General features: G+C 40.0%; 1 protein-coding gene across 1 annotated transcript in view; it reads right to left on the bottom strand.

Moving 5' to 3' along the window:
- Positions 1–14,999, bottom strand: part of LOC306698083 (voltage-dependent calcium channel subunit alpha-2/delta-1) — a gene marked incomplete at both ends in the record, with an annotated part of 52,436 nt that overhangs the window by 15,994 nt on the left and 21,443 nt on the right. The window contains 12 exons of the mRNA XM_079162249.1: positions 2,381–2,455; positions 2,802–2,882; positions 2,990–3,064; positions 3,181–3,270; positions 3,364–3,413; positions 3,816–3,894; positions 4,576–4,680; positions 5,479–5,637; positions 9,594–9,693; positions 9,896–9,946; positions 10,540–10,609; positions 11,542–11,673. Coding sequence (XP_079018375.1) covers positions 2,381–2,455; positions 2,802–2,882; positions 2,990–3,064; positions 3,181–3,270; positions 3,364–3,413; positions 3,816–3,894; positions 4,576–4,680; positions 5,479–5,637; positions 9,594–9,693; positions 9,896–9,946; positions 10,540–10,609; positions 11,542–11,673 — 1,067 coding nt within the window. The remainder of the gene's footprint in view (positions 1–2,380; positions 2,456–2,801; positions 2,883–2,989; positions 3,065–3,180; positions 3,271–3,363; positions 3,414–3,815; positions 3,895–4,575; positions 4,681–5,478; positions 5,638–9,593; positions 9,694–9,895; positions 9,947–10,539; positions 10,610–11,541; positions 11,674–14,999) is intronic.

The following is a 14,999-nucleotide window of genomic DNA, read 5'->3' as shown; positions in this document are numbered from 1 at the left end:
AATGAATATGAAATACGTACAAATATAATCAAATACAGAAAGTGCCACTGCAGAGATAGAGACGGTCAAGGGATATGTTCAAAGCGCCGAAGGTGACCATCGCTATTCACTTGCTCTCCCATTTGGCTGATTCAACAAAACAATGAGTGATTGACAGGCTCTGAGCCTCAAACACAGACACATGAAAACACTTTTTCCATCAAGAAAAGCCTTCGGTGCTTTTCTTTGCTCTTCTTTCAATAAAGAAGTGTCCTCCAGCTCTGATATAACTGATGCTATTGCGGCATATACGCTAACCTCTTCAGGAGCCACCATTGTTGGTCAGAATGAACAGTCGCCTCTCCGTGTCGCCTCAACCACCTAAGCCTCGCCCTTAGCTGCTAGTAACTCCTAACAGGACACTGATTAGTCCTTGAAGTTTGACAAGATGGATTTTCGTGTGATATGTGATCCCGCAATTTGTTGCGTGATCTCGTGACATTCCGAGAATCAAGCATGATTTCAAAACAATCCCATGACGACCTCTTCCCACTGGATTTTCTCTAGTACACACAAATACAAGCTGCACTTATAAAATCGACGTGCAACAAGAAATGCATACAAGGAAAGAGGAGGCAACAGCTCTGCCAAAATCGCCAACAACACTTGTAGAACTAGAGAACAACTTTTATGGAAACCTGTTAATTGCACAAAAAAGTAATTCTCTACAAAACCACAACTCAAAAACGTGGACATTTTTAAGTTAGTCAAATCCTTTTAATTAACTTAAAGGAGCAGTGTGTAGACATTAGTGGCATCTAGTGGTGAGATTGGAGATTGCATCCAACTGAATACCCCTCTGTTAACCCCTCACATTCCAAGCATTTCAGAGAACATAACAAAGCAAAAGGCTCTCGCTAGAGCCAGTGTATAGTTTGTCTAGTCTGGGCTACTGTAGAAACATGGCGGTACAACATAGCAAACTCCATGAAGAGGACCCGCTGTATATCATCTCATTCTAAGGTAAGGAAAACACAACGATTGATAGTTTTAAGTGATTATACACTAACAGTAAAACATAGTTAGGAATATTATTTTTAATTTCTGCCAATAAAATCCCATAACTCCTACACACTGTTCCTTTAACCATTTCTATTTTAAAAGGTAATGCTGAGTCATCCAATGTCGTAGACCATTTAAAGCAACTTTCTCTCTCATGTGCTATTGATGTGACTATAGGTGACTCACTTTCTCTCGGTTTCAAAGCTGTCACAAAATATGCTCACACAAACACATGTAGGCAATTACAAAACATACCCACACATTGTCCATGTCCAGAGTGATCATTACAAAAGAATGTGCCATCACTTCAGTTTGAGCGAAATCAGAGGGTTGTCGATCACAAAAAAGATACATAATGGCCAGCAAAAAACTAATTATTACCTACAATGACCACTACTATATTAAAAATTCTGGGGAAAAATCTATGGGACTACAACGCAGAAAACTACATTGCTATCTTTAGGAACTACTTCTGCAATCTACAGTACTTGCTCTTTGTCTCACCTCATGAAAAGTGACAGCATGCTTATTACTGAGCCTGAGCTTCCTGTTAAGAATCCTTTTCTAGGAAAGTTTTGAAAAGATGCACAGTGATGCATTTTAGTGTTTTATGTCATAGTGTGTGGGGGGGGGGGGTTCAAAGCTCACCAAAGAAAAACATGGATTCAAATACATACATTGTGTCACTCCCAGCTGCAAGTCAGTAACCATTTTAATTATTCACACACACACACACACCTACACACACACACACACACACACACACACACACACACACAGCTTTGACCGTGATAAGTGTTTCAGTCTGGGGAAAAAAAACAAGGAGAAAAACAAGGAAATCCCCCTTTATTCCAGAAAGAGAGGGAAACAATATGCAGCTCTGCAATATCTCTTATCACTGCTGCATTTATTTGAGGAGTTTTAAGACTACTTAAGGCCTTTGGCTGGGCAAAGCCAGGCAGCATATTATTTATATACCACTTGGAGTTTTTGTGTAATTGTTGGATATTTTCATTCATATTTCAGTTTTGAGCCTCGTTGTAAACTTAAAAATGCTAAATTGGATTGGCTTGGCTAAAAGCAAGATAGATATTCAAGCCGACATCTGAGGACTGAAGATATCAAGTCATACTCTAACTGGAGAAATAATTCTTTTGATGAAGATTCATGATAAGGTCACATCACATGGAAAAGTTTGATGAGAACCTGCACCATCTGCTAGCCTGCATATTATTCACTATGCACAAGCAGTTCATGTTTAACCATATGGAATAGTCAGAATATAATGTAATGCTAAGACATGGACCTGCTAAATGATGCATAGGGCCAGATGCCATACCTTTGGCTGGAGATTGGGGTGCAGCAGGACATATCCATTGGGATCAATGGCAAAGTAGTACCCATTTGGACCAATCTGAAGAAGAAACATATATTTTTTTTAAATATTTGTTTCCAGGAAACCACATGATGTAAGGACAATGTAATGGCAAAACAACTGGTAGTTATTGTTAAAAAGTGTGTAAAAGAAGGGCCTCAGTGGTCCCAAAAACAAGAGTATTACATGCAACAAAGATGTTGTAATTAATAAAGATATTTTGTATTCGCAGATGATTAAAAAACAACAACAAATTTAATGTAATCATATCACTCACTAATTTGCCGGAGCGAAAATTCTTCACAACTTCGCAAGTCACAAGAGTTTTGGTTCTATAAATGTATTTGTCTGCGCGCTTGTGGTCATGTGTGGGTGTTAAACTCACTGTGAAGCGCGGCGTGAGCTTCTTGATGTCATCCAGAGACACGTCAATCCCCATTACGCCAAGAATCAACTGATTCTGGTGCTGAGAGACAGTATAAGAGAAAGGGATGAGTACCGGGAAAATATATCCACCCACTCCTGCTACTGCTCACTCCACTTCTCATGTGTTCATGCATTTATTTACTGCACCTCGCCATTCCTGTCATCTATGGTCTTCGTTTTATTGAAGACAGGAAGTGTTCCAGTAATGACCAGACCCAGTTCCTGATGGAGAGTCAAGCAAATGCACTATTCAACTCAGAACTCAAGAACTCATTAAGTTAAATAAACATGGCAGGAACAATATTTCTGTAAAATGAATTATAGGACACAAAAAGTACCAGAGCATCAAGGTATACATTAGTCCACTGGACTTGTTTGGCCTGCTTGTCTGCCAGAACCATTGGTCTTCCCAGGACATCTAGGTACTCCTAAATTGGAGAATACATTTTTCCAGATTAACGCTTCCATGAATGTTAAGTGCTGTAAAAAATAATGTGAAAAATAACAAACCATGATCTAACCTGTGTGTTTATTCTGATGGCTCCGATGGAAGGAATCTCATAGAAGTAACCTGGATAAATGATCAGACACAATCATTTAACTGAAACTTAATGCTAGGATCCCACAACGACAACATAGCAGCAGACGGAAATAGATGGCAAGGGTACATAAGAGCAACCCAAACACATGGAGCAAAGGAAACAGCCTGCAATAATGCAGGGTAGTCTACTGCATCATGACTCTAGCTTAGTGTCAGATGAGTTAATGACATTTTGAAAAAACAAGTAAATTGACATCCAGACGTTTTCCTTTTGTCATGTGATTCTTTACTGATTCACGTATATTGAAGTATATATGCAGCTGTTTGTGTTTCTTAAATGATGTTCAAATCACTACCAACTGAATCCAATACCAGGCCGGTTACAAACTGATCAATATTCAGTATTGATGTGTGTTATGATCTGTGCTGTACCTTTGTTGGAGCAGGCCATCCACTGAATGGGTCCTTTATCATAGTTGTGTTGTCCTACTGAGAAGGTGAAGATCCTCACCTGGAGCACAAGATTCAATTCAACAATATTTATCATGACCTAACCTCTTACAATGTTAAACAAAATAATGCTGGTAGGTAGCTGTATTTTCCCATTTATCTTAATTTAACATTAAGGCCAATTAATTGATGATTGTCTTGTCTTTAATATAATGTTATTAGGTACTCTGAATATGACAATTGAAATGTATTAGATTATTTACATATCATATATATTTAAAACACAAAACAGCATACTGTATGTTTTAACATATTGTAGTGCTGCCATAATACTTTAAATCAACTAGAATTAATATTAAAATAGTGAAATATGAGACAGTTTGATCAAAACTAAATCTGTTTGTGCATCCTGCTAATATCCTCAACCTTGTGCATGTGCATATTTGTGGGTGTTAATGTGCACAAGTGTGCGTGTGGGAAGGTCTTTGTTTTGCATATTATGCAGAAAACCCTAATCTGCCTTCTGCCTACACTTTTGGGTAGGGAGGATATGCACACGGAAGTTTGGACCCAAAGGGAGCTCCAAAAAGCTGAGTCTAATAAACAGGAGCACATCCACAAAGATAAAAGCAAACAATTCCACACTGCAGTATCCAATGCCACAGTGTGTGTGTGTGTGTGTGTGTGTGTGTGTGTGTGTGTGTGTGTGTGTGTGTGTGTGTGTGCAACATCTGTAACGTACCTTTTTCTCAGCGTTGTACTTCTCTAGTATGGCCTGAGCTCTTTCCTCTCCTCCGTCAGTAAATAGCATGATGATCTTGTTGCAGTTTGCTCTACTCACATTGGTCTAGTCAAAGGAAAACAAAAGATTTTTTAACTAAACTTTTTTTTTCACCCAGGTAGTGGAAGGTTTGGTTGGTCTGCTGGTCCATCCAATTTTGGCTTGAGAAAAATACCTGTTCACGCTTCATGACCTGTCTAGTGTCATCATCAAGTCAAAATAGTGATATTGTGCTGTGAATATGCATAGTCCCCAGAGGATAAAGCCAATTATTTGTGCTGACCTCCAGAGATTTCCTTTTATCTCCTTCTCAGAAACATTCACGATCCAAAAGGTTGCAACCTTTGCTTTTGGATGAGCCAATTGTCTTTCTTCTAGTGCCATCCCTGTTTGTTCAATCCAATACAACCAAACTGTGTCGTGTTATGAACCCTAACCCTGATAGCAAAGGCTTCAGACTTCTCAACAATTCTCATCAAGTCATACACCATCTTTAACCTGCCACATCCGTATCATTTTGTGGAAGTGCAACTTCAGAGTTTATCAGACCTATTACTTAATACAATACTGTTAATAAATAACTCCACTAGAGGATAATGCTTTGCCATTTCAGGGTTGTCAGCCAACTGAAAATCGAATAACAATCTAATGTTTCTTTCATTGTACGGACAGCTGTGTTGAGGTAACACTTTCAACCAGCAGATGGCAGTAACAGACAATGATCTGCTGCTTCTGAAAATGTGGAGGCATCAGGCAACATACATTCAAAACTTGTTTAAAGCCTCTTGTGCTCTCAGCTACACTTAAGTTTGACAAAATGACATGTTTTCTCAAAACAAAAGGAATAAAACTGGAAAATCTTACAGTAGAGAGCTGCTCAAAAGCAAACTCAAAGCCTTTTGTGTAGTTTGTAATTCCTTTAGCTGTGATGTTCTGAACAGCATCCTTCAGCAGCTTCTTGTTCCTCACGTTGGCTTGAACCAGATGTTCGAAACACGCCGTCTTCTTCACCCTGGTGTTAAACTGGGAAACAGCAGCAACGCGTTATGACCAACAAATCATTCATATAATTACAACATGTGTGTGCATATGTAATAAATGATACACATGCAGCACACACACACTCACACCTGGACTTGGATGTTAGCAGGCAGTGGTAAACAGACACATTCATCAAGGTCCACTAATTGCTTCACATCCTCGGAGCTCAAAGATTTGGTACCCATGGAAACAAGATTCTGCTATATAAGAACGAGGTTAGGCAGCAACACCATCTTTTTTTAAAGGTGAGACCTCCTCATTTCCACCCCACGGCACACATATGCACACACACTCCACCCAACATTAACCGAAAACCTGCCTCCGTCTGTTCAGAGCCGTGCTCCAAGTCTAACTGATGGTCCATGTTTTTGGTGTGAAATAGCTGAACAGTAGCAAACAGATTGTCCATGAGCGAACAGTAAGGACAGATTCAAAGAGCTCACAATGACAATAAGCACAAACGACAGAATAAATTATGTAATAGAATATATAATAGTGGAATGTGAAGGGCATGGGACAGCAGTGTAGTTAACCAGCACATCTATTGTGTGGCAGAATGCTTCTAAAACAATACTGCACCTCATCGATCTCAACTAATCAATGGGTCTCTGTGAGATGGCCAAAAGGGAGGCTGAAAACACTGATGTACACAGACAAGCAAGGAGACAAAAAGAACCCTGACCATATGGGTGTGTGGGTGTGTTTGAGTGTGTGTCTCCAATGAGCCTGTCAGCCTGGAAGTTCCTTTTAGATTGAGAATAACAGACATACACATCTCCATTGGACAGAAAGGCAATATCACAATGGCTGTGGTTTGATGGAAGACTGAATCAAGGCGACAGCACATAAACACACAAGCACACAAAGAGAATGGAAGTTCACATAATTGCCCCCATGGAGCAGACAGGCATCTTTTATCACATAATCTATTAAAAGGAGAAGTGTGGAAGGTGGGATGGGAATGTGGGAGGGTGAGAAACAGGAAGTGACTGGAATATTAAATTAAAAGAGTCGGGAGAAGGTTTGAATACAGGATATAAAAGCAGAACAAATTAGATTCTGTATCTCATAGAGAAAACAAGAAGGGCAGACCTCTGCCAAGGCCGTTTTCATAAGTGAAAAATAATGTGTGTATCCGCTACGTGATTTGGAGCCACTCCAAAATTGAATGGGTTCCTCCTTGGCCCATACTACACCCTTCCACAAAGTCTCATGAAACTAGTTTTTCCGTAATCCTGCTGACAAAGTCGAAAAACAAAAACTTCTTGCCAGAGATAGTAATGAGCTCACGGAGTGTTTGTGACACATCAATCATAATCTGATTAGAAAGATATGATTTTTGCAGATAGCCAAATTATGTAAATAATTGTAATTGTAAGAATTACAATGTGAAAAAACACATTCAGGCTTTGCAAAATCGTGTTATTGGCCTTGCACACAAAATGTCAATACGAACTACAACAAATTCCACTGTTCCCTTGTGATCCAATTACAACAGCTCTGTGTGTGTGTGTGTGTGTGTGTCTGTGTGTGTGTGTGTGTGTGTGTGTGTGTAGGTGTGTGTGTGTGTGTGTGTGTGTGTGTGTGTAGATGTGTGTGTGTGACGGTCCAGGTCTTTGTAATGGATTAGTGATGACACGAGAGAGAAGGCTAATCTTCAAGCCCTAATCCAGCTGGACTCTCTGGTACGCTGGGCTTGCCCAGACTGATGCTGGCTAACACAACGCTGACACCAGCTAACACGGCTGAACAGGTTGGACGAAGGTGACGGAGGCACAGTGAGATAGGAGTGTGACAGAAACTGAGAACAAAAGTGCCAAAAAAAAATGATGAGGATAGAGATGGAAAGACTGACCGGAAAGAAACAGCCATCAGCATTATTCTGACCTACCGCATGAAGTGTGTGAGCATCTTCCACGGCCAAATGCCAGTTTAGTCCCTGGGCTAGTGTTAATGGGCAGGGATTTATGGGTAATATCAGAGATTAATGATATAGTGTCAGGTTACAACACCCTCAGGGCCAGACATAGGGTGATGTGTGTGCGTGTGTGTGGGTGTGTATGAGTGAGTCAACGACGGAAAGAAACAGATGGATAGAAAGAAGGGGGTGACAGAGAGAAAGAATAATGAGTTTTAGCAAAGCAACTCAGGGATGATTCTGGTATATTACAACTTATTGTTGTCTTATTTTTGTAGCTTTGGAAATCCTTCCAACTGGCAATATCATTGCACACACAAAGTTACATTACTGGGATCTGAAAATGTGGTAACATTTCAATAATATATTAAAAAAAAAGTCAAAATGAAACAAGAAACACGATCACTTGATCATACGGGTTGTAAACAAATCCCCAGCTTAGCCAAACATTTGGAAACAAAGACAAAGTGAATGTTACAATTATGACCCAAACGGTCTGTTGTAAGCACTCCTCACAGTTTACAGACGTCCTACAGTACTTACCGTGGTTGTGCACACACATAGTTTTACTGTGCAGTAAAGGATTATTACCAACATTTTGGGTGCACTCACTTTCAGTTTTACCTCCAGATAAAGTGGTTTGGATAATCTGGCTTTACTGTTTGCTTGTTTACAACCTGTCTGATGGTCTAACTGCTCATGTTTCTCACTCTCTTCAACTTCATTGCAGCAATGTCGAAGTATTCCCAGATTTCAGAAATGACTCTGGTCAGGACAATGTTATTGTAATCTACTGAAACATTGGCCAAAGCTAAACATTTAAAGACCCAAATTGTAATAAATGTAAATGATTCTTTTAGCACTTTTAAATGGGTGCCTTTCATTTTCCTGGGACCACTAACAGCAGTGGGTGTAATGCAGTTTTGGAGTAAAGTAGGAAAACAATTTAAACAAAAAAGTTCTAAATTAAAACTGAATTGGACTTCACTCTTTGAACTAATCTCACTTTCTTAGACACACACATAAACACACACACTGAGCGCCTCGACGGATTACGATAATTGCACATCTTTGCAGAATCACAAGTCCACCGTGAAACAGAATACATTGTGTCCAAGACAAAGGGTCCCCGGAGAGAGGAAACAGAGGCTGAAAGGCTGTCTTTGTGCAATGAGGAAGAAGACAGCTCCAATCTTTATAAAGACCCATCTCAATAAACACCTTCACGGGAACCCATTTTAGTATCACACAGTCTTCTGATTGGCTCTTTTTGAGTGTTACCACAAGTGTGGAAGAGCTAGAATAGATGGTCAGAATGAAAAGGTGGAATGGAGGTGCAGGGGGGGGGGGGCTATAAAGGTGATTGGTGGGTGAGAAAAATAAGAACGAAGATGAAGAAAGTGGAGGCAGTGAGAGGAGGAAAGTTGTAGTTATGTATAAAGAAGAGGCGGAGCGTGTTGTGTACAAGGTGGTCCTTCGTTGACACAAAGAGATGTATGGAGGTGTATGGCAAAATGCTGAGAGGAATTGCACGACTCAATGATGAAAGGAAAGAGTGATGGACTGATCAAGAGGGTGATGAATGAGTGTTTCCAAGAAGTGCGGATTTAATACCTATAGGAGAAGTGGGAATGTACACACATGCGTACGCACACACGCACACATACACATACACGGGTAAGGAGGTGGGGCATGTAGTGCCGAGTTTTAATCCTGTACACCAAATAGAGCTGTGGGTATTTCATTAAAGCTTTGTTTCAGGGTGGCCAGACCTGAGAGAAATCCATATTTCATTACTTGTCATCCATCTCTGTCTCTCTTGTGTGTACGTGAATGTGTGTGCTGTGTACGTGCACAATGTCTTTATGTGTGTATCTCCATTCAAATGTACATAAGCCCATTCATGCGCACACTCTGAATCCGTCCGTCACTCTGCCCCTTTTCTCAGCGTGCGTCGTGTTCCCGTCGCCTCGCACAAACAGACCACCCAAGAGTCAGTGATGGGTTTAATAATACTCACATAAACTACATTGACGTAGTCGTCATCGGACAGAGTCTCCAGCATCTCACTCACGGAGGTCCTGATCAGTTTGAGAGTCAAGCCAGACACACTCCCGCTTCTGCAACAACAACAAAAATACCCAACAGCTTCTCACTGCAATCTGTCTGCTCAGTTTTTGTACTCAATATAATTAAAAATGCGTCTGCCTTGGGAAATGCATTGCATTATGTGGTAATTCTAGGAAGGCATGTGTTATAATCAGGGGAAATCATGACTGATGTGAGAAGGTTATGGATCAATGAGGCTATAAAGTAACTCACGCATCCACAAGGATTAGCATATCTTTGGGTGAGGCAGCTCCTTGAATGTACCTAGAAGGACATTAATATATGAAAGAAAAGCTGTTGTGAGACATACACACACTCTGAGCAGTTAAAAATGTTTTGTAAGCCAACGCTGTATCATTTATAATAATATATTTTGAGCACAATATTACCTACAAAATATACAGTCATTTGAGGTCTACATATATTTAGGGCTGGGGAATATTGCTGAAATTAATATACCAATGCAAATAAGAATACTTCAAATATCGATACGAATTATGACATATATGTTATGATATGACATATTACATCACAAAAAATCAAGTCTACTTCGTACCTTTTTCAGAACTTTATATTAAATTTTACAATTTATAAAATTAGATTGGATTCATCAATTGAACATAATTTTGTAAAGAAAGTACACAATGTGACTATATTTGTCACAATAAAGTTGATAAATAATATGTATTGATCACCCAGCCCTTCATGCACTTACTATAACTAAAACCAACTACATAATACAAAAAGATAAATCATATATACCCCTGAACACATCAAATTATAAATGTTTGGCTTGAATTCTGACCAACATTTAATTAACGTCATGCTACTTGTAGTTTTTGGAGCAGTTGTCTCACCATGGCCTCCTGCGGACATCATACAGGTCAATCTTACTGGGGGTCTTGCGAGCATCCATCCAGGGAGAAGCTTTCAGAGGAGATAAGATATGTGTTGACTATCACTGAAGTGTTGATCTGCAAATATCTGGCTACATGCAGGGTCATATTCAGCCCAGCAGCGTCTAGTCCCTCTCAGCCATTTTGGGAAGATATAAAAAAAAGATTTTTTTTATGCCATCATGGCTTGTTGGATGAAATCCCACCCCTTCTACATTCCAACATGTTTTATGCTCACGATCAGAGGTAAACAGCAGGGAAATGGGATAAAATACTTCCAAGATGCAAAACACGGGAATCACTTGGTTTGACAATAATCAGGTGCTTTCTATCTGTATACTATTATTGAGGAGCACCATGAAAACAAGCCAGTATGAGAGTGTGACTGCCTATCGTGCATGCTAAGAGGTTAAAAAAGGGGGGGAAAAGGAAGAAAGAGGAATAAATTCAGCGCCAATGAAAATTCATGAATATTAGACATAAACCTTTCCCATAAAGCTATATAGTGTCAATGATGACAGGGAATCTCATGAATAGAAATAGCTTGGCAGAGAAAACACTCCCAATAGTGAGCAGCACTACCCTAATGCAGTTAAAGATAACATGACACCATCTATGGCACCAGATATAAAATCAATGCAAGTTGAGCAAGGAAGATTATTTATTGAACTTATTTGCTCAGTGCTGTGGGAACAAGCAAACTCATGAATATGTTCCCTGGCTGTTTGTGGTTTTGATTTAAAAATCCACACCCTGCATCTTACCGGTGAACCAAATAATAATCGGCTGATGAGTGCGCCTCTGATTTGATATGGAAGGAAACGCACACAACTTCAGTGTCATATGAACAGATACACGAACAATTTAGGAGGCCAAATAATCAACCAGAGTTTTCTTACTATTTGTCAAATGTTTCTCTCCTGTGTTAAAAGGCAAAGATTGTTTTTTTGGTTGTTTAATTACCTGGGTAGTAGCGAGCCAGGCCCGTAGCGCTGCCATACACCTGCCAGAGAAGGGTCGGGTCATCCTCTCTGTTCTTTCTAAACACCTCCTCCAATGCCTCCGACCAGTTGAGTTCGTTCAGCACAATGGTGGCTAAAAAAAACACACAACTACATATCAAACAACATGTACTAAAAAGACGGACATACTTGCACAAAAAATATGCATTACTGTTATCAGACGTTGTGTACATGTCAGTGTGTGTATTCTGTAATAAGGATCAATGGACATAATGTGCAGGCCATTGTAGACTGTCCAAGACATGTGTACATCCCAGATTAACAAATGCATTAAGATTCACGCACACAAGTCCGCTCAGTGTCTGCCCACCCGCTTAGTGGGACGCATGAGCAAATATGAGTCCAGAACACCCAGCCGTGCTGGGATTTAGTAACAGATACTGAGGAGTGGTTTTATGGCTTGTAATGGGTTAGCAGTGAACTTTGTTTAATTTTACCTGAAACACTCAATAATGTGTGTGTGTGTGTGTGTGTGTTTGTAGGCATGTGTTTGTATGCGTGCATGTGTGTGATTGATAGTGTGTGTTGTGAGAGGCAACAGACATTATGGATGTAATGACACAGCACCCAAACAGCTCAGAGCCACATAACACTTACTATGATGGATGGAGACACAGCACATGCTGCCCCAACTCTATCTTTGGTCTGTCTGTCTCTTTGCTGCTCTTCCCTTTTCCGTCCTTCCTTCCTTTGTACTACTGTAGTACTGTACGTATATATGCTTTTATGTGACTCTGTACATCTATATGTGCATGGGTGTGTGCGCATGTGTGAGATAGATTGGTATTCTGGATTGAGTGTGACGTGGCTCATTGATGTGCAAAGCAAACACTGCTCATTTGCATGCAGGCCTCTAGAGGGGTGAGTTAATGAAGCCTCGGTTGCCAGGAGTGCATGTTTTTTTATTATTGAAGGAGAGAGAGAGAGAGAGAGAGAGAGAGAGAGAGAGAGAGAGAGTGAAAGCATGTGGTGTGTGTGCTCAGTAATGTATTTCCCTCATTAAGCGGAGAATTTTAAAAGGAAAATGAGAGAAAATAACACCACAGCCCTTGTTAGATAATGAGAAAATTACAAACTGTATGTGTGATTTCTAAGTGAAGGCTGATGAAGATGGCTATCTACACACAGGTTTGCTAAATGCTATGTAGATTGCCAAATGGCTTTATAGTAAGATGTACACAGAATATACTGTATACACATACTTACATAGTCTATGCAAACAAACCCAAATACAGTGCTAAACAAGCAAACCAAAAAGACATCTAACCCAGTGGTAATATGTTCTTTTTAATGTTTCCATTGGTTTTGAGTACTCCCGACTTAGTCATAATATTTCATAAGCTAAACTCCACCGCTGCTTCATAAGGGATACAGTATCCTCTAGTTGCCCTTATTGCCACTGACACTAATGAATTCCCTGGCTGCAGTCGGCATGGCTTTGATGCCACACTGAATCTACAGCCTACGATGACTTCATCTCAGTGGGATATCAGGGGTGCACTATACTTCACTAACATAACGTGGATTAGTTTATTTTGAACATTAAAGTGTAAATTGTATTTCACTGCTTCAAATAGTCCATCCCCTCATACACTCATCATCACTTTATGTCTAGAACAGAATGCCCACTCTACTAAAGAAAGATTCCCTCTGATATAGTGATGTCATCCAGTAGCGAGAGTGAGATCAACAGTGTAGCAAGGTAGTAGTAGTAGAACGTAGGACTGGCCAAATATTATTTTCTGTGGATCTGAGAAACTGGGGGTCTTACTGCATTACAGGACTAAATATAAACGTCATGATGCATTCAATACTTTGTATCAGTCCATCTTGTATCAAGTCTTTCTGTGTTGAGTCACTGTGTGTTTTGTCGGCTGTTTTGTTCTGTTTTTCTGGAAGAGAGAAAACTGCTCGGAAGGATTCTATCATGAAGATCAGGAATATCATTTATACTGTTCTCTTCAAAATGTTTTTTTGTCATATATTTTGTATACATACATTTTCAGCTTCTGTATCCAAAAGCAACACCACTGCTTTCATACATGTGACCATGTCCTTCACTGGACCAACAGATGTGGCTTTTGTGATCTTTCTGTCATCTCAAGTGAACGTCTACTTCCTATTGTACACTCGTCACACACACACGTGACATGCTGCTGCCTATAGAAGCTGATTTCATAAACTTGCCTCCCACTTTGCCCAGAAAATCCAATTTTCTCCAGCTGAGCAAAGGCTATTCCTGGCACATTTATAGGGTGGAGATCAAATTGGAGAGTTGGAACCGCAATAACGTATAAATCCTCTGTCTCTTTTTTTCTCCAGGCATACAAAACATATACTTCTGCATGTGTGCCAATATTTGACACACTATATGAGCGTGTGCACACTGTAAGACACGCACATTGATCTTGCTATTTTAGTGGGGACTCTTCTTTGAATATATTCCTCCTGTATCCCATTTCCATCAGCACCACATGCCCAATCTTACGCCTTCGGCTTACTCTAACTCTAGCCTAATCCTAAAACATTGTGTCAACCTCAAAATAAACTAGTGGGAACTGCCTTTTCAGTCCACAAGATTGTTCCCCATTCCGTGAGTATACTACCGGTTAGGGCTGGGGCGATTTGTCAACATAATCAACGTCATCGATTACAGAAATTTACATTTAGATTTTCAGCATCGCCCCATGTTAAAGAAATGTCTGAACCACTTCTGTCATGGTCACGTTACACCATGCGTCATCTGTTGTTGTTATTTGGGCATTTTGATGTTCTGTTTATTTTAACCACAATGTATAAGAGAATGAGAAAAATGATGTAACTAACGTAATAGAGTGTTCGTAATCAGTAAATTGTTTCAATTATTTCCCTTGCCCCACACTGATGCAAAAATATATTTGAGTATCTGAACTGCATATTACTCCAGATATTTTAGATAGATTATAGTTAGTTTAATCAACTAATCGGGAAAATAATTATTAAAATCATCAATAAAAAAATAAATGTTGGGTGCAACCCTGCTACCAAGCTTTGAGTCCTCCGCACACACATATATAGTTTCTTTCATCTCACTGAGATCAGACTTCAGCCCTGAATAGGTCCCAGCAGCTCAGTGTATCTATGCATACTCATTACAGGCCTCCAACAAACAGCACCTTGTGAGAAAAGCAGTATGAGGAGTCATGGCACCCAGCCCAGATTATAGCCAGAGAGGTGTCTCTGGGGGAAAAAATTATAAAGTCACAACAAGTTCAAAAGCATGCTAATGAAATAGGCTTGCACATTTACAGATAGCAGACTCTGACAAGAATGTGTGCCATCCCTGTCCCTCATTTCTGCCCCTGTGTTTGGGGTCAGCAGAAAGGTGAAGTGTGTAACCTTGAGGCCAGACGGTTCCCC

Source organism: Pholis gunnellus, assembly GCF_910591455.1.
Source record: "Pholis gunnellus genome assembly, chromosome: 7".
NCBI classification, from domain to species: Eukaryota; Metazoa; Chordata; class Actinopteri; order Perciformes; family Pholidae; genus Pholis; species Pholis gunnellus.
The sequence above is the reverse complement of the archived record's forward strand: the minus strand, read 5'-3'. Positions and strand labels throughout refer to the sequence as shown.